At 43.5% G+C, this 22,962-nt stretch overlaps 2 protein-coding genes across 8 annotated transcripts in view; one reads left to right on the forward strand and one right to left on the reverse strand.

The window, feature by feature from the left end:
- Positions 1–546: 546 nt before the first annotated feature.
- On the forward strand, positions 547–12,503 carry GJA10 (gap junction protein alpha 10). Its single transcript, XM_004001506.6, has 3 exons — positions 547–3,742; positions 11,232–11,405; positions 11,935–12,503. Exons 1-2 carry the CDS (start codon positions 2,306–2,308, stop codon positions 11,268–11,270), a joined length of 1,476 nt encoding a protein of 491 aa, XP_004001555.5. The 5' UTR covers positions 547–2,305; the 3' UTR covers positions 11,271–11,405; positions 11,935–12,503.
- Positions 12,504–14,775: 2,272 nt separating this feature from the next.
- BACH2 (BTB domain and CNC homolog 2) overlaps positions 14,776–22,962 on the reverse strand; it is a 357,596-nt gene continuing 349,409 nt past the window's right edge. For all 7 annotated transcript variants that reach the window (XM_045057851.1, XM_019830960.3, XM_045057853.1 and 4 more), the window contains one exon: positions 14,776–21,123. In XM_045057851.1, the coding sequence (XP_044913786.1) occupies positions 20,641–21,123 (483 nt within the window). In that variant the 3' untranslated portion in view covers positions 14,776–20,640. The remainder of the gene's footprint in view (positions 21,124–22,962) is intronic.

Genomic DNA, 22,962 nt, shown 5'->3' on the forward strand with positions numbered 1-22,962 from the left:
GTGTATGTGTATTTGGCATTGTGTCTCTCCTTGAAACTCTATCCTTTAGTTTCAGTGATGGTTCTCTGTTTTCATAATCTCCCCCTGCCCCCCAACTTTCTTTGGCCATTTCTCACTTTTACTTTATTTGTATTCATTTTATTTGTATTTTATTTGTAGATGTATTCTCCTATGTTATTTTTCAGGGTTTTGTCATTGGCTCACTTTTTCTTGTCCCTGAGTGATGTCCTCTCTACCTATTCAGTGATTATTCACAAATGTTTATATTTAGTTTGTATTTTTTGTTGTTGTTTTTATTGTCTTCTAGACCCAAATGCCTTCTGGGACAGCTCCAGTTTTGCCATTCAGTTTTGCTCAGTAAAATCTAAAAATTTTTTCCAATGATAATTTCTGGCATTGATGTGCTTAAAAAAAACTTCCTCTATTTCAAGATTCTAAAACATTCTTTCATATTTTATTATAATACTTATATGGTTAACTTAAAAAATTTTTTTTAATGTTTATTTTGAGAGAGACAGAGAGATGAGAGAGTTGGGTAGGGGCAGAGAGAGGGAGAGAGTATCCCAAGCCAGCTCTGTGCTGTCTGTGCCTGATGCAGGGCTCGATCCCATGAACTGTGAGATCATGACCTGAACCTAAACCAAGAGTTGGGTGCTTAACCAAATGAGCCAGACACAAAGGCACCCCTATGGTTGGCGTTTTTACATTTAATACTTTATTCCACTTGGAATTTATTTTTTTGGGAGATACGTTGGGAAAATGTAATGATTCCATGTTGTGTGTGTGTGTTTAAAGAGAGAGACAGCACAAGCAGAGGAGGGGCAAAGGGAGAAGGAGAGAGAGAATCTCAAGCAGGCTCCACACCCAGCTCAGAGCCCAATGATGTGGGGCTTGATCTCATAACTGTGATATTATGACCTGGGTTGAAATCAGAGGTGGATCCTTAGCTGACTGAGCCACCCAGGCGCCCCATCTCTTGTATTTTTGAGTTGATATTCATCCATTCTTTTCACGATTTGTTCATTTTATGTTAGATTCCTTACTGACCAAATACTGTGAGGGCTGGACCAGGTATATCTTGTTCACTGTTGAATTCCCTGGCATCTAGGACAATGCCTAGATGATAGTAAGATTTAGTAAATATTATTGAATGGGTGAATTATGGAAGAGAAAATTCTTTCATTATTGGTTTTTAACTTAATAACACTTTTCCTGTTTTTTCTTCATATCTTTCATATTGGGAAGTCTTCTACATCTTAGAAGCCTTTAATCTAACTTTTTAATCTCATTGAACTTTGAAAACATTTTTTTTAAGGGTAAACCAAATAACCTATTCATGTCAGCTCTGCTTTAATTCTTTCCTGGATCCAAGCTTGCTAGAAAAGCAGTTTATATTCACTTTTCTTCTAAGTTAGCAAAGCTTTCATGAAAACATGCTGTTCCAGATGTGGCGTTGTGGATGTAATCACATGTCTGGTACTGTTTCTGTGTCTGCTTAATCTTTACTGCTATCCTGTGCCAGTTCCAGAGGGTATATTTGGCTGATTTGTTTTCTTGCAGTGGGAGCATGGATAATATAATACATAATGAGGATTTACTTTTTTTTTTGTTGTATGTGTGATGATTATTCCAGTGATAAGGTCAAGGAACCGAGTTTTAAAATGGAAAGATGATCCATCCCACTATTATTTATTGATACCTTCTGTGTGCAAAGAACAAAATGCTATAGAATGTGTCCCTATCTGCAAAGAGTGTACAAGATGAGGGATGTAAGACACAGCCTTCACAAAACTCATTTTAGGCACAGTGCCAAATGAGTGGTATAAAAAATAGTGTAGGCATTTAGGAATGGGAAAAACCACTCTGACTTGGGATGGCAAGGGAAAACTTCTTGGAAAAGTTGAGACTCATGTAAGATCATGTAGGATGTCTGGTTAATGGGGCCTCTCATCTGGGCAGAGAAATGAACAAAACTTGAGATGGAATGCATTGTACAAATATGAGGGCCATTGCATATATGGAATGAGTCAACTTTGTGTCAGAGAGAAGGAAAGGATAGGCAGGAAATTGGATCAGATTGTGCAGGGTCTTGAGTTTTTTTTTTTCTTCCCAAATCATATTCCTTGGAAGTATCCTATTTCATCAAGCATGGGCTATAAATAATTAGGGCTGGAAAATGCTTCATAGCTTTTCTGACATGAAAAAAGAACCTGCTTTATTAATGAGCCTGTGTCTTTATACATTATATCCGTGGGTGCTATTAACTTCAGTACTTTCTGTATGTTTCAGACATTAATCTCTTACCATGGGGGATTGGAATTTACTGGGTGACATCCTAGAGGAAGTTCACTCCCACTCAACTATAGTGGGGAAAATCTGGCTGACCATTCTCTTCATTTTCCGAATGCTGGTACTGGGTGTGGCTGCTGAAGATGTCTGGGATGATGAACAGTCAGCATTTGCCTGCAACACCCAGCAGCCAGGTTGCAACAATATCTGTTATGATGATGCTTTCCCTATCTCTTTGATCAGGTTCTGGGTTTTACAGATAATCTTTGTGTCTTCTCCTTCTCTGGTGTATATGGGCCATGCACTTTATAGACTCAGGGCCTTTGAAAAGGAGAGGCAGAGGAAAAAGTCACACCTTAGAGTCCGGATGGAGAATCCAGAGCTTGAATTGGAGGAGCAACTAAGGATAGATAGAGAGCTGAAGAGATTGGAGGAGCAGAAGAGAATCCATAAAGTCCCTCTGAAAGGATGTCTGCTGCGTACTTATGTCTTACACATCTTAACGAGATCTGTGCTGGAAGTAGGGTTCATGATAGGCCAGTATGTTCTCTATGGGTTTCAAATGCACCCCCTTTACAAATGCACTCAATCTCCTTGCCCTAATGCAGTGGATTGCTTTGTATCCAGGCCCACAGAGAAGACAATTTTCATGCTCTTTATGCACAGCATTGCAGCCATCTCTTTGTTCCTTAATGTACTGGAAATATCTCATCTGGGAATCAGGAAAATCATGAGGGCACTTTATGAGAAATCCAGCAATGAGGACATTGAGGATGAAAGTGGCACTCCATTCCATTTGAAAAAATATTCGGTGGCCCAGCCTTGTATGATTTGCTCTCCCTTGCCTAAAAGAATCTCTTTACTTCAAGCCAACAATCAACAGCAAGTCTTTCAAGTCAATGTGCTGAAGTCTAAAACCACATGTGAAAGCCTACAGCCCAGGCAACTTGAAGTAGACCCTTGCTGTATTAAAAAAGAGTGGACTGAGAAGGATCAGCACAGCGGACAGCTCCATGTCCACAGCCCATGTCCCTGGGATGACAGTGCTCGAATTCAGCACCAGGGACAGCAACCAGGCCATTCATTTGGCCTAGAAAATGTAAAGTCCCAGTCCTGGCTAGGTACAGAGATGGCTCCTAGACATTGCCCATCCTATGCAATAGGAACCTGGGAGCAGTCCCAGGATCTACGACCCTCAGGAGAGCCTCTTACAGAGTTGCACAGTCACTGTAGAGACAGCGATGGCAGCATGAGAGAGAGTGGGGTCTGGACAGACAGATCTCACCTGGATAGTCGCAAGGCCAGCTTTCTGTCCAGATTGCTGTCTGAAAAGGGACAGTTGCACAGTGACTCAAGAAGCTTCAGTTCTCAGAACAGCTCTTGCTTGGATCTTCTGCACCGGGAAAATAGTCCCTCGCTTCTGCCTTCTGCCACTGGGTATAGAACATCAATGGTAAGTAAGGACTGATCATAGAACTATTACAAGAGATGTTCCACTCTGGCTGCTTCTTAGTCGTCCCTTTCCAATTTCCTGGTGTGTATACGTGTGTGTTGAGAGAGAGGGAGAGGAGGTGAGGGAGGTTAATTTATAGAGAGTTGAATCCAGTCATTCAGTACATTCAGTTAAATTCAGTTCATGAAATAAAGTTACTGAACACTTACTTTATATCATTCAGTCTTGCAAGAGCTGGGTTTATAAGTGGATAAAATACTGTCTCTCCCATCAAAGGGCTCAGAGTCTAGATGGGGAAGTTATACAGGTAAACATAAATGTGATCAAGTGTAAGGTGCCATGTTAGAAGGAGTGCGCAGGCAAAGGAAGGAGTGGACAATTCTTTATGAATGGGTTAGGAAAAGCTTCATTGTTGAAGTTACTTTTGAATTGAGTCTTTTTTTTTTATTGTTTTTGAATCGAGTCTTGAAAGATGTAGTGAATTTCTCCAGAACTAGGAGGACTGGGGTGCATGAAAGAAGGACATCCCAGTACAGGGAGCAGCATAGACAAAGGCTGAGAGGTGTGACACAGCAGGGATGTCTGGGGAGCTACATGTGGCTGGAGCACTGAGTGGTAGGAAGGCTATGGAGAGGGAAGGGTGGAGAAGGGTCATGGAGGCCTTGTGGGAAGGCAATGGAGAACCCATAGAGGGTGTGCAGCAGAGGAGTTAAGGGATCAGCATTACATTTTAGAAAGCTCTTTCTATCACAGTGTGGAAAATGCATCAAAAGAGAGCATTTGTAACCTTCAGCAGCCCTTGTCTTGCTAAAGAAGGAGGGTGTGCTCCATTGTTTTAATAGCTCTGGCATTTAAAGGTCATATACGAATATTGGTGATATATTTCACAAAGACTAAAATCAATATAGTATTGATTTTAATTCTGTTCTCTGAGAAGCCAGTGTGGAATAAGCATTTCCTGGCCATTGTTAAGACATAATGGATATTTACTGTGGACTCTTCTCAGTTCTGGAAAAAGAAAAAATGACATTTGCTTTATCCACTGCTCCTAATAGCTTTAAAAGTTTTTTTTTTTTTTTAACGTTTATTTTTGAGAGAGAGAGAGAGTGAGAGCAAGAGCAAGTGAGTGAGTGAGCAGGGGAGGGGCAAAGAGAGAGGAAGACAGAATCCAAAGCAGGCTCCAGGCTCTGAGCTGTCAGCACAGAGCCCAATGTGGGGCCTGAACTCACGGACTGTGAGATCATGACCTGAGACAAAGTCAGGCACTTAACTGACTCAGCCACCCAAGCACCCCATAATAGCTTTTTTCCATTAGAAAGAAATCCCCCTAGTTGAGCTCACTTGGTTGAACTTATACACTTGCTTTTTCCTGTTAATGATAATGATTAAATCTATGATGATTGAATCTCTATCCCAATTTCATATATCCTGTGAGTTTAGAGATATTTTTACCACACTAAAGCCATATCTTGAGGAGGCATCATCCTACTCAGAGTTTTCCTATAATACTTCTTTCAAACTGATATTCATTTCTTGGCAGTGACCGGCCATCTATTCAGGAGACTATGTTTAAATTTTTTTTTTTAACGTTTATTTATTTTTGAGACAGAGACAGAGCATGAACAGGGGAGGGGCAGAGAGAGAGGGAGACACAGAATCTGAAACGGGCTCCAGGCTCTGAGCTGTCAGCACAGAGCCTGACGCGGGGCTTGAACTCACGGACCGTGAGATCGTGACCTGAGCTGAAGTCAGACGCTTAACCGAACTCATGGACCGTGAGATCATGACCTGAGCTGAAGTCAGATGCTTAACCGACTGAGCCACCCAGGCGCCCCCAGGAGACTATGTTTAAGATCAGAGTGTGGCTACTTGGAACCCCATAACAAACTACAGCAGGGTTCTCAGCCCTGGCCACGAGTTACAGTCATCTGGGAGCTTTAAAAAATTGTCATGGCCAGGACCCATCCAATTCCTTTAACCCAAAATCTCTGGGGTGGGGGGGGGGATGCAGGATCAGTATTTATGTATGTATGTATATATATGTGAACTATATACATATATATGTGTGTATACATATGTAAACTGTATACAGTAAGACCTTGGATTGCAAGTAACTTGTTCTGTGAGTGTTCCACAAGATGAGCAAACATTTCCGGGGCGCCTGGGTGGCGCAGTCGGTTAAGCGTCCGACTTCAGCCAGGTCACGATCTCGCGGTCCGTGAGTTCGAGCCCCGCGTCAGGCTCTGGGCTGATGGCTCAGAGCCTGGAGCCTGTTTCCGATTCTGTGTCTCCCTCTCTCTCTGCCCCTTCCCCGTTCATGCTCTGTCTCTCTCTGTCCCAAAAATAAATAAACGTTGAAAAAAAAAATTAAAAAAAAAATGAGCAAACATTTCCAATAAATTTTAACTTGATAAACAAGTGATGTCTTGCAATATGAGTAGTGTGTGATGCTGAATGTCACATGATCACAACTGAACCAATGGTTCTTGAAATTCACTTTGATATACGAGTGCTTTGGAGTACAAGCTTGTTTCTGGAATGAATTATGCTTGCAAACCAAGGTTGTACTGTATATGCATATATATGTGTGTGTGTGTATGTGTGTGTGTGTATATATATATATATATATATATATATATATATAACACTGATTCCAAGATCAAGAGTCACATGCTCTACTGACTGAGCCAGCCAGGTGCCCCTAGGATTAGTATTTTTTAAACTCTCATGGTGATTGCAATGTGCAGCCAGTGTTGAAAACCACTATTTTAAATTTTTTTTTCTTTTTTCAACGTTTTTATTTATTTTTGGGACAGAGAGAGACAGAGCATGAACGGGGGAGGGGCAGAGAAAGAGGGAGACACAGAATCGGAAGCAGGCTCCAGGCTCTGAGACGTCAGCCCAGAGCCCGACGCGGGGCTCGAACTCACGGACCGCGAGATCGTGACCTGGCTGAAGTCGGACGCTTAACCGACTGCGCCACCCAGGCGCCCCGAAAACCACTATTTTAGAGTAACCTTGCCAGTGACTCGTGCTTCTTACCTACATTTGTGAAGTCAGCAAGACAGTTTTAATCATTTTCCCTCTCTTGTACCTGCTTCCATGTAAGAGGAGCATTTGTTTTGTCAGAGAATTGAGGGAGACACGGTAGTGTTTAGTAGAGACAGATTTTCTTAATCTCTCAGATTATCTTTTGGGAGAGGCCAGCCATTTTTGTGAGTTTGGAGAAAAGATGATGAAGATGATAGGCCCCTTTCTTTTTTTGTCTTCCACTTTCTTCCCTTTGTTTTTTTTTTTTTTGTTTGTTTTGTTTTTTGTTTTTTGTTTTTTTTAATGTTTCTGGGAATTACAAATAATGTCTTTGGACACAGAGCTTTACTACTTATGGTAACTTTCCCCCAGACCTCTTACAGGGCTGACAGGAGACTTCACTTCCCAAGTGGCAGGAAGACTTGGGGATTGAGGCTACAGCTGTCAACTCCAGAGCACTGTGGCTGACACATCATGCTTCTTGCCAACAGAGAGATCTTTAATTAGAAATTAGTGCAGCAAACAGGATTATAATCATCTAGGGTCAAAACATGGACTGTAAACTGCTTTCTACACTGTCTTAGGTCCTACATGGCAGAATTTTTAGGGCTCAGTCAGATGCATTTTGACATTTCAGAGCGAAATGACTTCTGGTAGGACCACAGTTGCTTTGTCACTTATGATGTGTCCCATAGAGGGAATTGTCCAGCAATAGAAATGCATTCTATTTTAGAAGGTTACAAAAGTCACTTGGAGGAGCCATGATTTTATGCTCTCACATTTCCCTTACTTTCACCCAACCCCACAGTTTCTTCAAGTCCAAGCTCATTGATTGCTAAATAATTTTGGTCAAGGTTGGTTTTTGGAGGATAGATTTAGCTGGGCATGGAAAGCAGACTTCCGGTCTGGCCAAGTGAGCCTGGGGAGGAGGGCTGGCTGAGTTTTAGGAACCCATGCTACCCTCTGAAAACGAGACGTTTCCTCATTGTTGAATGCAGAGATGCAATGGAGCAGTAATTCTCTTGCTGAGTTCCACATAAAATCACTAGGGAAGCTTTGAAATTTTCCCCCATAAGAATCTCTGCTGATGGAGCCTGGACACCAGTATTTTTTTTAAGCTCCTAGATGATTCCAGTGTGCAGCCAGAGTTCAGAACCATGGCTATAGAGGAGGGAGGTTTTGGCATTAGGAAGAAGGTTGTCCTGTGAAGTTTTCCAATTTTCGGGGCATTCAAGTGATAAAGAGTGCTCTCCTTTTGTAGCTTCAAAAGCTGAGGATGCTTGCACTTCTTGGTCTTTCTGCCTGGGATGCACCACCCGCCTCAAGACTTGGCATGACTGATGGAGCCAGCTGTGCCAAGGCCCTGCAGAGTTCTCTTGGTCCATTATCAAGGAGGGGAGAGATAAGTGTGAGGTTGAAACAGTCAGGAGCTGATATATGGGGCTTTATAGGCCACAGAAAGGAATCTGGGTTGGATGGCAGAGGGGTGGTGGTGATCTGACACATACATTTTAAAAAACACACTTTCTGGAGAGTCTATTATAGGGCTGCTATGGTCTGAATGTTTGTGCCCCCGCCCCCCCCCCCCCCCCCCCAATTCGTATGTTGAGACTTAATCACCAATATGATGGTATTTGGAGGTGGGGTCTTTGGGAGGTGATTAGGTCACGAAGGTAAAGCCCTCGTGATTAGGATTAGTGCCCTTATAAAAGGGGCCACAGAGAATTCCTTATCCTATCTGCTATGTGGGGACACAGAAAAAAGACAGCTATCTATGAACCAGGAAATGGGTTTTTACGAGATAGTGAATCTGTCAGTACCTTTATCTTGGGCTTCCCAGCCTCCAAAGCTGTGGGAAAGAAATAATCCACCCTGTCTACAGTATTTTGTTATAGAAGCCTGAATAGACTAAGACAAGGGGTAAGAGTACAATCAGGGAGGCCAGCTAGAGGCTTACACAATGACCCAGGTGAAAGAGGCATGTGGCTCAGACCAGGGGTACCATCATTTATGGTTTGCATGGAAGAACAGTTTTTTTCTTACTTGTTGTATTTCAAATTAAAGTAATACATGCTCATTGAAAGAAATTAAAGCAATATAAAAGAACATAGAGAATAAAATAGGAACCTGACCATGTGAGGATTCATCTCTTCTCATCTAGATTCAGTTCTCACTTCTCCCTAAAGGCAACTGCTGTGAACAGCTTGGGAACACACCCCTACCTTTCTCAAGGTATTCATAATCATCTTTGAGAACAAATATATGTCTACACATATATGTTAATTTTTAAAATATAGATGTGATCATGTAGAGATGTGGAGATGTCTTTGCAATTTGCTTTTTCTCAGTTCATGATACATCACAGGGATCTTCCCATGTCAGGATTTGTGGAAATGCCTCAGTTTTTTTTTTTTTTAATGCTTATTTATTTGTGTGAGAGACAGCATGAGTAGGGGAGGGACAGAGAGAGGGAGACAGAGAATCTGAAGCAGGCTCTGAGCCATCAGTGCAGGGCCCAGTGTGGGGCTCGAACCCATGAACCATGAGATCGTGATCTGAGCCAAAGTCAGATTCTTAACTGACTGAGCCACCCAGGTGCCCCAGAACTACCTCAGTATGGTATTAATGAGCCATAAGACACTTGATGGCCAGTTAGCCATTCTAACTTTTTTTTTCTCCTGCACACAATGTTGCAGTGAATGTTTCATTCATATATCTTTAAGTGGAATTGTTGGTTTTAATGGGCATACATGTTTTATATTTTGATAGATGCTGAAAATTTTTGCTTAGGAAGGACCACACCAATTTATTTTCTTATCAGTACATTGGTACCTCTTTTCCGACATTCTTGTTCATACCAGCCATTATCTTTCCCCCCCACCCCTGCAATTTGATGAACTAGACATGTTCCCCTTCATTTTAATTTACATCTGTAATTACCGGTCAGGTTGTTCATGTTTATTGGTCATCTGTATTTCTACCAAGAATGATCCTTTCCTATCTTTTCTGTTGGGATATTTGTTTTTCTTATGATTTTTAGGAGCTCTTATATGATATTATGTTAACTCTTTGTATGTACATAGAAAGATTTTCTCCCAGTCTCCTGGTCTCTTATCCCTGTTTATAGCATCTTTGAATTTTTAATATTATATTAAATCTAAAATCTCTATTACTTCTAGGTTCTTTGTGTCATTTCAGAAGGTCTTGAGGTGCTAGGGTGGCTAAGTCAGTTAAGCATCTGACTCTTGATTTCGGCTCAGGTCATGATCTTGTGGTTATGAACTCAAGCCCTGAGTCAGGCTCCACACTGAGCATGGAGCCTGCATGGGATTCTCTCTTTCCCTCTCTCTGCCCCTCCCCTGCTCATGCTCACTCTCTCAAAATAAATAAACATTAAAAAAGAGAGAGAAGGTCTTTTTTTTTGACTCAGCATTAACAAGGATTATTGGATGGATGTTTTGAGGATGAACTGTACTAATTTATTGAGCCCTTTGGCTGAGAAGTTTAAAAACTTTTTTTAAAAAACATTTATTCAGTTTTGAGATACAGAGAGAGACAGAGCATGAGGAGGGGAGGGGCAGAGAGAGAGGAAGACACAGAATCTGAAGCAGGCTCCAGGCTCTGAGCTGTCAGCAGAGTCTGACACAGGGCTCGAACTCATGGACCGTGAGATCGTGATCTGAGCCAAAGTCGGAAGCTTAACCGACTGAGCCACCCAGGCGCCCCTGGCTGAGAAGTTTTATAGAATAATCAACAAAGCATCTAAAGAAGAGGAGGAAAGATACACACTTCATTAAGAGCCTGATGGTGGTCTAGACACTGCCGTGGGCTTCCTTTCTGTAATTATTTCCATTTTATGGATACAGAAATAGATGACTTGCCCAAAGTCATACAATTAGGATGTGATGAAGCATAGTCCTTCGTACATAGCAGGGACATAAATTAATATTTACTGGATGAGTGAATGACCTGGAATTTTATCCTAAGCCTGTCTGACTCAACTCAAGTTCCGTCTTCTATACTTTGTTGCTACTTCTTGCTCTTTCTGCACTAAGTGTAGCATATTTTTAGGATCAAGGATAGATTACTGCAAAATAGAATATGCCACAATGGATCACTTTCCACATTTTACAAAGTAAAAAATCTGGCTAATTGTAAAAGGGGCAAAGATGGAGCTTTGGAAAAGGTTGGCTTATAGTTTTAGACCTGGATTTTGGATAAAAACAACAACCGGAGAAGAATAAGAAGATGGCAGATGGGATCAGAGGTTTCTGGGAATAGAAGCTCTTACATGGGCATTCATCTCTGGGTCAACCTAGAATTGTCTTCTGCAACAGGGTTTGATTGGATCCCTGGTATCTGTGACATATACAGGGTCCCAGGTGGGTTGTCAGGACTGACTTTTACAAACCCTTTGAGTCTATTTAGTTTTATTTGTCTTGTTTCCTCTCTCTTTCAGAACATGCTTCTAGAACTTTCATCTATTATGAAAAAATAATTCATGCTTGGGGCCAGAAAAATGGACCAAGGACCAACCAGCATCTGCAGGAGAAAAGTTGCACCTTTGTTAGCTCAAACTGCAAGAAGAATTGTGGGAACCATCCCCTCCACAGAGACACCCGCCAGGCGATGGGTGTGTACAGGGTACTCCCACCTGGGCCCACCTCCACAGGAGACCTCCCTTCCCTGATGGGGCTGGGATCAACCTCTTACTGCCCCACTTGGCCTCACTACCTGAGGCAGGTCTGATCTCTGGCAGGATTAGGCAGGGAGGAAGTGTGCACCCTGAGAGAAAATCCAGGGGTAAAAGCTGCTGCCACTCTGAGGGGAGAAGGATTGAGGAGCGGCTATCCTTCCCCCATCCAGCAGCCTCATAGGGCTTGTTGACCTGCTCACTGCAGAGAGCACCCCAGCTCTGCAGTGACATAGCAGTGGCAGATGGGACCATTGGATGGATGGATGGATGGATAGATAGATAGATAGATGGACAGACAGACAGACTAGATAGACAGATTAGACTATTGGTTCTGTCTCTCTGGAGAACCCTAATACATTGGGTAACTGCCTGGGATATTGCAGAAGGGAGCCCAGCATTGGATGGGGCTGGTCTGTGTTTCTAGCCCAAATGGCTTCTGAGTCTTCTCTGTCCCCATACTTTGCAGAAGTGGAAATGAGGCGTGGAGATATGAAGAGGCATGATCTGTTCCACCAGTGAGTTGGTAGAAGAGCCAGTGAAGACCAGGTGGATGAAAATGATGCTGGGGCCAAGTCCAAGTGGGTGCCATTAAGGGGCATACCATATTCCAGGTGCTTAAGACACATTATCTATACCTGTTTTATCTACAACTGTGCAAAGTTATTGTTTGCCCCCATTTTATAAACCAGAGAAGGCTCAAAGAGACTAAGTAACTTGCCCCACAGCTAAAGGTCACACAGCTAAAGTGCATGCAGTGCAGCTGAATTGAAACCCAGATCCAGGTCCAGCTGTTCCAAGGCCTGGACTCCTTCCAGGAAGCTGTGAAGTCGTGTTCTCTCTCTTGTCCATAACAATCAGCAGCCCCCGGGCAATGATTTATTTGCACATCCGTCTGCCCAACTAACCTGTGAAAGCTACAAGGATAAGGCTTGTGCATTTTAAGTCTCGGATGCCCAGCATGCAGCGTAGTGTTGGTTGAATGAATGTATGTTTATGTATAGATGCCAAAGACAATATAGTACCCATCGCTTTAAACTCTCCAGTCTATTCCTTATTCACTAGTGTTCTGTCATGTCCTGTCAATAGGTTTATTATGAGAGATTCTTTCAGAAGAGTCTGTAGGGCAGCACTTTTTTTCTTTGATTTAAATTTCCTTTACCCTCAGAAGCCTTTATAATGTCATCAACTGTTCAGCACAAATAGAGGTTTAAAAAAAGGGGCACCTACCTGGGTGGCTCAGTTGGTTAAGCATCTGACTCTTGATCTCAGCTCAGGTCTTGATCTCAGGGTCATGAGTTCAAGCCCCAAGTTGGGCTCCACACTGGGCATGAAGCCCACTTAGAAAAAAAAACAAAGTTAAAGGACCAGTGTAAAATGTAATGCTACCAGTAAATGCTGGTGTGTCTCTGACGGTTTCCATCTATTGCTTTAGGATGAGGATCACTGCCTCAGGGATGCACTGGTCTTCAAAGGGGAAGAATAAAATCTAGCCATGAAGAACCAGCAATGACTTTTTTTGGCTGACTGAGCAGGCCAGTGGCAGGTATATGCTGGGATCTGTAGGAGTCAGAGGTGGTGAAAACAGAAGGTATCGTGTTCTTGAATCAAATGAAAGGAAAGACACTTGCATCATGGGATGTGGGATGAGTGGCTTTTTCCATCTCTCTGGGCCTTGATTCTTTGACACCAAGAAGTATCACATTCATTTATACCAGGAAAGCAAAGCTGCTCAATGGGGAGAATTGGAAACCCATCCCACTCTGGGCACTATCACAAGCTGATGTCAAACTTCAAGTACAGTTTTGCTAGTGCATCCTAATTGAGGGGGTAGGGGTGACGGTCTGGAGAAGTAGAACTGTTTGAAAGAAGAGCCTAGTTATTTACAAACAGATAGAACAAAACTGTTGGCAGGGACTGGTATAGGGGTAGCCAATCTGAGAATCCTCATTGTACCCTGGAAGTAGATATGAATCCCTTCAAAGGTGCACATTCAAAGGAAAGGAAATAATGGCTGTTGCCCATTTGGGGCAGGATGGTGTTTAAATGCTTCCCTTCTGCAACACACAATAGCTTTTTAATTCTATTTCCAACTATGATGGTCATTCCTGCCACAAGTGCAAACATCAGGGTCAAAGGTGCAAGTGGCCATCAGTTCTAAATGACCATGTTTTAAGTTTGTTTGTTTGTTTGTTTATTTATTTTTAGAGGTGGGGGAGAGGCAGAGAGAGAGGGAGAGAGAATCCCAAGCAGGCTCCATGCTGTCAGAGTGAATCCCGACATGAGGTTTGATCTCAAGAACCATGAGATCATGACCTGAGCTGAAATCAAGAGTCGGAGGCTTAACCGACGGAGACATCCAGGCGCTGCTTAATGACCAGGTTTTCTTAACCAAATTTTGAGACAAAGATTCACCTGCTTTTTCTAGAATGGATTAAATAACTTCATGTCTTCATGCAAATAACTATATTTTACCTTTCACACCTAAAATGTTATAACTGTGTTGTTTTCAGAACAGCACACATTTGCTAACCCCATTATATGCTCCCTGGAATCCCTTCCTCCTTGTCTCAGTAGGGTGCCCAGGGAGTAGAATTCAGTAACCTTAAATTTCAGTTTTCCCATCTGGTGGATGGGGCAAGGCCATGTACTTCCTGAAGCTCAGATCTCAGCAGCACGGCGCTCTTCAGACATCATGAGAACGTATTATTTATGGCCTGACAGCTTAGCCAGAACACGTGAGGCTAGCGTCGCTCATGGTCATCTGGCCTGCCCTCCATTCAATACCTTGCTTTCTGTTTATATCAAAATCCAAGATTCAAAATGATCAGATATACTTTTCTAGTTGTAATGTATTTACTCCCTTAACCACAATTCTAAACTCCCTGTCTTGCTAATCATTGTATCTTCGTGTTGGTTTAATGCCCCTTTCTCTTGGCTGACTTTCATTTAGCTTTTTCTTTTAAATTAAACCTATTATTTTGAGATCCTTGTAGATTCACATGCCCTTGTAGGAAACAATACCCTTCACCCAGCCTCCCTCCAGTGGTGACATTTTGCATAGCTACCCACAACATCAAAACCAGGAAATTGCATTTAATGCCTATTATCTACTCTCACAGGCACTGGGGATCTGAGGAGTCACTTTAGCAGTATCACATATTTTAGATTTCTAATCATATTAATCAGGTAGCAGGTAAAGGTCCAAACTAGAGGAAGTCACATGGCTTCTCTGGGAGAAAAGATTTCCTAAGGCCTCCAGCCCTGTGATCTGTAACAGGGTTCAGGGGCAGAGAAAGCCAGCCTACAATGCATAATGATATGTCTTTATTTCATCAACAGAAATGGTGTCGAGACAAAATTCAGTTAACACTAGCAATTCAACTGAGTGAAATTTTTTTTTTGCACAATAGTGTATTTACAATGAGTAAATGAAGTTTCAATTCATTAGTTCATAGCAATGCTTTTTTTTCCCCAAAAAAGGTAAAAATTCTTAGTTACAGAGAATAAGCATCAACAGCCATTTCATTTTTACAGTAAAAACCACAACAAAAACCACAATCACTTAGAAAAAAAAAGACAAGCCTAAGAACTAGTACAATAAAATGATGCATTGAATTAAGTTACATTAATCGCATAGAATCTGTGTAAAAAGTATGTAGAAAAACACCTGATGTAACCTGTTACAGTCGTTGAGCAGTTATGAGAGGTACAGAGGGTTATACAGGTAGATATGTGTGAAACTGTCCGTATTGTTCGACCTGGGGAGGAAGAGAAGAAGGGCTGTGGCCCCTTGCATACACTGAGAAGACCCTGTTTTGAATATGGCCTCTGGAGTTTGTAAGGCATATATTAGAGGTGCACTTGTATCAGACTGGTTCTGGAACAAATTCTCCCAGGCCCTTTTGGCCTCACAAGCAAAGGTGGTGCTTGCCTTGAACGGCTGTGTCTAACCAGAGCCCAAAGTTCCCAAGTGCATTTGGAAGGTTCCTGTTCACTCACTAGAAGTGGCGGGTCTCTTGTGTCAGAGTGTGAATGACGGCATCCCAGCATTCACACGCACCCAATGCATCGTTAGGACCAGGTGGAGGTCACCCCTCTGCCTGCAGACATGTTTTGGTAGGAGACTTAGCATCATTGGTAGGAAAAACCCTCTTTGTCCAAGTCCCTTCCCTCTTTCCTCATCTATGTGTCCGTTAACCCCCCAGGAACACTTGGCACTGAATGGATGGTCTTGGTGCACTTCTGCTTCTAAGGAGGGCCACTGTTTTATCTGAGGTCAGTAAACTGGAATGAAGTGAAAGTCAGAGTTGTTTAGCCATTGCTTGATAGCGAGACGCATGCACCATGTCACAACATCAAACCAAAGCTACAAAGTGGGGCCTCTGCAACCAAGGGGTATTCTTCACAGAACGGCAGCGTCATTTTCATATTATGATTAAAATGCGTGGATATTCACTGGATATAAATATCACCTCCCAGGGTGGAGTGTAGGAAAATACTATACACTTCCTTTTCTTCGCAAGAAATGTGTTTGCACCGTCAGTTGAATAATTTATCCTCAATTTGCCACAATAGGTCCTTTCTATGTACAAATACTATCTGCACACACTATTTGTGCACAAATATATTCTATTCTACAGCATCAGTCCTTGATGCTTGGGTCAGGAGATGGCTCGGGCGGTACTGGAAACATACAGCTTGAACACAGATTGCCTCTATGCACACAGACTTCCTGCACGAAAACCAACTCCACATAGGGCACGGCACTGTGGACTGACTCGCCAAAAACTGCACCTACAACAAGATCCTCAATTTTGGGAAGAGATACTAACTCATGATAGAGTGAACAGCTTTATTCTTTAAAAAAAAAAAAAAAAAAAAAATTCTGTCCCTCAGTCTATTTACAGTAATTTGAGGACAAAACTTGATTCTTGCTCCCTTCCAGGTCTGCGACTCCTTCAAGACTGTAAGCGGTAGGGGAGCAGATTGAAGTCATTTATTAAGCAGCTGCTAGTTTAAATGGGGTGTAATGTAGAGGTCCAGCTAAGTGGGGTCTGAAAGCGCTTTGCAGGCCTTACTCGCTCTGAGAGGGTTCTGCTACCACAGGGTGTGGAGCGGCCCATAGGGACGGGACTTCGCAGTTTCTTAAAAGGTGTATACTTTATACACCTTTGTTTCTTCTTTAATGGCAATTATAAAATATTAAAAGAGAAAGTGTAGGTATAGATCTTTTTTTATCTTAGAAGATTTTATTTTTAAGTAATCTCTACACCCAACATGGGGCTTAAACTTACAACCCCGAGATCAAGAGTCGCATGCTTTACTGACTGAGCCAGTCAGGCGCTCCTAGACCTCTTGATAATAGCTTTGAACTTCACATTGTGCCCACTCGATGTCTGGCGGTTCTGTCATGCAAGTCCTAGGGCTGGTCCCTGGCCTCCTTTTTAAGGAGAAGTGGCAGCTGGCATTCTAATCACTATTTTTTTTTTTTTTTTTACTTCCTCAGGAAAGCAATACAAGGATTAAATCCAAAGTCATAGTGCATCTTAAAAGCAGCATACTTTTAGAAAGACAGTTAATAAATTACTTGTACAATATACAAAATAATGTTTTATACTGCAGCATCACCTCTGACGCCTGAGTCATTGGTAGGGAACCCGGAATAGAAATAGCAGGATGGCCTAGTAAGTTTGACAGCTCTTTTGTTTTGTTTTCGCAACTGTTTTGTTCCAGAATCAGTATGTAATGAAGTTTGATTTTATTCAAGGCACCCCCAGATAACGCAGAGAAACAAACACATACAGCAAAGCACTCACCTGCCCAAAGCCTGACCAACCTGAATGAAGTGAGGTTGTCTGGACACACAAGTAGAACAAAGGTGGATCCAAGGGGAGGACTAGATCCAGGCGGATGTTAACCAGCCACAGGGCCACCTCCACTGTTCCTGCCCCAAAGGCTCATGCCTACGTTTTTGGAGACCCAACTCGGCTGTGGCAGGGATCCTCCTAAGCAGGCCATGGCAGCAGGGTCCTTTATTTTTGTAAGGAAGGACCCTTAAAAGCACAATTAAATGCCACCATGCTGTGCAAACACTGTTCTTTGCTATTAACTTGTTTTTCTTTTTCATAAAAGACATGGGCCTCACTAAGGGATCCCAGGGAAAGGAGACAGGTTGGTTCTTAAAACTCCACTTGAGGCAATTTGGATTCTGGTCCCCAACTAGTCCTCCCTTTGAATCAACCCAGAAACAATTTGGATGAACACATGGTTCAGGGTAGTAAAAGACAAGACGAGTCACATAGACAATTGCACAAAGCCAGTCACTGTTTATGGTACATAGTGAACAAAATCATAACAACCTGTTAAAAATCTCTAAGAAATGGAAAGACAGTTTTCCAAGCAGTGTTTTTAACCAGTCCCATTGTAGGGGTTTGATTGGGGAAGGGGGAGAAAAGCGAGGCGGGGGTGGGTGGAAGGAGGATGTGGGCTGAGTTAGGGTGGAGGGAAATAAGGAGACCCCTCCCCACCTGGAAATGGCCATGGCACAGGTGTGTGTGTGCGGACCAAACAACAGACAGCGGGGAGACTGATGGAATGTGGTCAAGACTACCAGTTGCACATGAGTTGTCGCCAGGGTAAGTCATGCCAGCGAGCTTGTTTGGACCTGGTTATGATACTAGCAGAAAACATTCTTTTTTCAAAAGAAGAGGAGGTCACTTAAAAAAGGCAACACGAGAGTTAAACAATACTGTCGGCTGACTCCTCCACCATTAACACCTGTGGATGTATATCACCTGTGATGTATCACATGATTCACATTGAATTTAAATTCCAGCTGTCACCAGTTTTCCACAAAGGCAAACCCCACGGTGAAGCACAGAACCGTTCCACTAGGCCAAGAAATTCCAACAACCATAATAAAAATGGCAGCTCCAACGCTGAGCTTTACCAAAATCTGACTCAGACTAGCACACACACATACACACGCACATGAGAAAAAACAAAAACCCAGAGGCAGGTTTTAAAAGCGGAACTATTTTAAAAGAAAAGCCTTTTTTTTTTATCCTACCGCATGAACCAACAAATTTCTGGCATTCATACATATTTAAACATTTAGCGCTAATATTTGTACAGAAAAGAGTTAATAATACTAAAACATATGTTACTATGATTTCACTTTTCGCCTACGTCATATACTAATTTCCCCTTTTACATGCAGCTTTAATATTGTCCAAACAATGGCACAAATAAAGAAACAAAGTCAACCATCTAGTCCCCACTGCCCACCACCCCATCCCCACATCAAACCTTTCAGGACTCTACCTGCAGCCAGGCTGGAAGGCCGACCGGAGGGAGGGAGCGGATTCCTCCTCCTCTTAGGCTGGCGGCAGGGTCTTGGGCACATCTTCCTGTAAACGTGGCCAGGGGCCAGCACGCCCCCAGAGCCAAGGGAAGCTGCTCTCTGTGGGTTGCAAGCCAACCAGTTTTGCAGCAAGAGAAGAAAATTATCATCAGGTGAGGGTAGGTGTGTGTGTGGTGGGGGAAGGGGATAGGGAGGGCTCCTTGGCCATACTGTATCCAAAGCCTCAGAATGAAATCTGCCTTTGGACAAGAGACGAGCAGAAAAACCTCAGAATTCAACTCAAAGCATTTGGAGAAGGGAGGGAGAAAGAAATGCTTTTGCCTGTATTAGGGACAGACCCCAGGCTTACATGTGCCCTGCTCTCTCCTACTCTGGGTGAACTGCATTAACCCAGGACGCCTGGCGCTGTGATTCAAACCCACTCAGGTGAGATGTCCTGGGAGCTGGGGCCTGGGCAAGGGAGTGGGGTGGCTGATCAGACAAATCCTTCCAAGAAATTCCTCCTGCACTGCACTTTCACGGGCAGGCAGGGGCCTGAGGATGGGTTGAAATGAATGGGACTTGCCCCCTGGGTGAGAAAATAGTTCTAACTTGATTTTTAGGAGCCAATGCCTGCTGAGTTCTGGTACAAAATCATGGGTTCCTGCTGTTTGGATGCACTTTTGAGTGGACGTCCAAACTCTCTCCCCACTTAGGAGTCTGAACATCCAGCATCAACTCTGAACTCTCTGCATTTAAACTTTGCTTCTGGGAAAGGTGGGGAGGAGGTGAAATATAAAAATATTCAAGCAGATTATTGTCTACACATCCTAGGATGAATTCATTATTTGGCAAGATTATTTTTCCTACATAATTATCACCTGAGTGCTTCTTAATTAGCTAAAATGTCTTACTTTTAAACTAAAAGCAAAGAATATACAGTATACTCGAGTTATACCGAAGTTAACAACTTCATTTAAGAAAATAGGTTTGACCCAAAACTCAGTGCAAGTGGCAAAGTTGACCATGACTGTACAGTATCTGCAAGAAAAACAAAAACAAAAAAACAACCCACAACACTCAGATGACACCATCTGACGGTGCCCAAAGCAAACCAAACAAACAAAAAAAGGGTCTGAAATAAAACCTCAAAAGAAGTTTCCAACATTGAATTCTGTTCCATAAATAAGTACAAATTGAAATTGAACTGTGAAGCAAGAAAAATGACCATGTTAACAGTTACCAAACTAGTTCTAGCATCGGAGACAAAAGAAGAGGAATGTTGGAACCTGTTTATAAATGAGAAATGAAGTTTTCCAGTTTTAGGATGAGAAAATTGAGGCATGCAGGACTTTTGCATATGGATATATATATATCTTATATATATATATTATATATAATATGTACAGTCTAGCTATAAAACTTTGATGTGTATAGAAGCTGTCTTCAATGAAAAAAATTGAACATTCAGAAGAAATTCCTGAGATAGGGTTTGTGACATGGGCCACTGAGAAAAAAAATCCGTGGTTGGGTCCTAGAGGTGTTCTAGTCTATCCCTGTTGAGACTGAAATTAACCCACAGACAGGCAGCGTCAGCACCGCCCGTCTTTCCTCGCCTGAGCAAGGGGTAGCACCATTGTGAAGGGAACTGTATATCACTCCCGCTTGAAGAGAGGAGGGAATACTCAGAAACAGTATTGCTGCTAAGAACGCTGTAGTGTGCACCAAATTCCTTCTCGGTTCTTCCAGACAACGGATGAGCAGCACCACAGGCTGACCGGAGAACACCTGGGTGGGAGAGGCGTGAGAACTGGGAGGCAGGCCGCGTCACTAGGTGTAATCTTTCCTGGGCTGTTCGTCGGTCGTACACTTATCAGTCATTTCCTGGCAGAAATCCACGGTCACCGTCTGGCTCCTGGATTCAAGAGGAGGCCCTCTCTCCGAGAAGGTTCCGGGGTCAGCGCCTTCCGGCCTCCTCCCGGAAGTACAGTTTTCCGAGGTGTTGCCGGGCACCCAGGGGGGCCCGGGGGGAGCCGCTCCCGGCTCCAGGCAGCAGGGGGCGCTTTCCCCCACCGCGCACTGGGAGGCGGCCAGGTTCTGCTCCACGCTCAAGGGCGCAGGGTTAATACTGGAGGCTGCGGGGAGGCCCACGGGTCTGAGGACGGGGCAGTACCGGTGCAGGGCCTGGATCTGCTCGGGGCTCTGGATGTCGCGGCACACTTCCTGGGAAAGGCAGGAGAAGTTGTCCAGCAGCTCCCCCATGCAGGCTTTCAGCTGGTTCCTCTCTGACAACAGCTTCTCTTTCTCACACACCTGGACAGCAGAGAGAAGAGAGGGGGCCTGATCAAGCCTGAACGGGGGGACAGAAGCCCGGTTTCTGGGGGTTTTCCAACTTTTATTTTTGCATTTGGCATTGCAGTGTAACTCGTGAATGGCTAGGCCAGGACCTAGGCACCTATAAAATGTATATTTAAGGAGCCCGGGCTCAAATGTCCTATCGGAGCAGCCTATCCAGATGTCCAGATGTGCTGGAAAGCCTCACACCTTCCCTGTGGCAGCTCTTCATCCCTCTCTGGGGTCTGTCCAAGTGGCCAGCAAAATCACCACCAACCAGAAAACTACAGGGAGTCAAAGTTCTGGTTTCCTGGATTTGGGGGTTTTTAGAGAATCATTTGGAAAACCCTCAGCCCCAAACTTTGGAGTTAAAAAAAATCTCCCCCAAATGTGTTAGGTTTGCCATTTCTGAAGGTCAGAAATGGGCCAATTCCAACTTTATGACATTTTGGAAGAAGGCAAAGCTATGGAGATGGTAAAAAGGCCAGTGGTTGCCAGGGGCTGGGGGAGGGAGAAGGATGAACAGGTGAAGCACAGAGGATTTTTACGGCAGAGAATTTACTCAATGATATAGTCATGGTGGATACATTTGTCCCAATCTATAGAATATACAACACCAAGAATGAGTCCTGATGTAAATTATGGACTTGGGTGATTATGATGTGTTAAAATAGGTTCCTCAATTGTAACAAATGCACTACTCTGGTGGGAGATGTTGATAAGGGGGGCTGGTGGTGATGAGTGTATAGGGGCAGGGGGCAGGAGCATTCAATTGTGCTGTGAACCAAAAACTTCTCTAAAAAGGAAAGTCTCATAAAAAAAAACAAACTGATGAAAAATCAACGAAAATCAACAACGAAAATCAACCATTGGCAATTTCATACGGTTCCATCAAACAACAGGCCTTCTGGCCTTTGCAGCATATAGACTGAACACAACAGATCCTCTTTAGTACAGGTGGGGACTGTGACATGGGAAGGGCAGACAGAGGCGTGGTGACTGAGCCCTAGCAGCCTAGCCCATGGTTCTGAGATGCTGTCCTCAAAGAAAATCCCACACAAGCTTTTGTGTTACTAAAATTCATCATCCCATCAGAGAGATGAATTTCGCCACCAGAGGGGAGACTGGTTAAAGTTTCACCCGAACTATCTGCGTGAGGAGAGAAGATGCAAAGGTTCCAGGAGGCACACACAGTGAAAGAGATGAGGAAACTGGACATCACCACCAGATGGGAGAGAAAATGGAAGGCGGGGGAGGGGGGGGAGTGAGAGAGAGAGAGAAAGCAGGGGAGAGAAGCAAACATACAACACGGGGGCTCCGACATGGGAGCTGTACGTGCTGTAGCATGAATGCAATCTGGCAGGCAGCGTGGGCATGTGTATAGGAGACAGAGATTTACACGGGGAAAGGGCACCTGCTAAAATATTTATAAATTTATCAAGAAAACATGTTTTAAAAATGAAAAATAAACAGATGTACCAGTGCAAGTTGAGAGAAATACATTATGCAAGTTTGCAAAAGCTGAGTGGCGTGCCGGAGGCAGCATGGCGGTGGGGAGTGGGTGTGTGTGTGCGGGAGACTGGCAGGGCAGACTGGCCTGCCCCTGCCTGCCAGTGCCGTACCTGCCGCCCAGACTAGGTGAGCAGGCACGACCCCGCAGTTAGAGGGTGCCGGATAGGAAACAGAACATCCAGGAAGTCTCTTCATGGAAAATATCTTACATTTGTGGCTGTGCAACCCGGACAGCCCGGAAGACCTGGAGGTCTGCAAAGTGGGAGGCAACACCACCCAGCCCCAGGAGGAGTGTCTCAGTCTCGA

The sequence above is a fragment of the Felis catus genome, chromosome B2 (assembly GCF_018350175.1).
Source record: "Felis catus isolate Fca126 chromosome B2, F.catus_Fca126_mat1.0, whole genome shotgun sequence".
Lineage (NCBI taxonomy): Eukaryota > Metazoa > Chordata > Mammalia > Carnivora > Felidae > Felis > Felis catus.

Bases quoted from the DNA above. Each gene is read 5' to 3' on its own strand.
- GJA10 (XM_004001506.6), top strand. From the start codon at position 2,306: ATGGGGGATTGGAATTTACTGGGTGACATCCTAGAGGAAGTTCACTCC. The intron at 3,743-11,231 runs GTAAGTAAGGAC...TCTCTCTTTCAG, and splicing joins CTGGGTATAGAACATCAATG to AACATGCTTCTAGAACTTTC.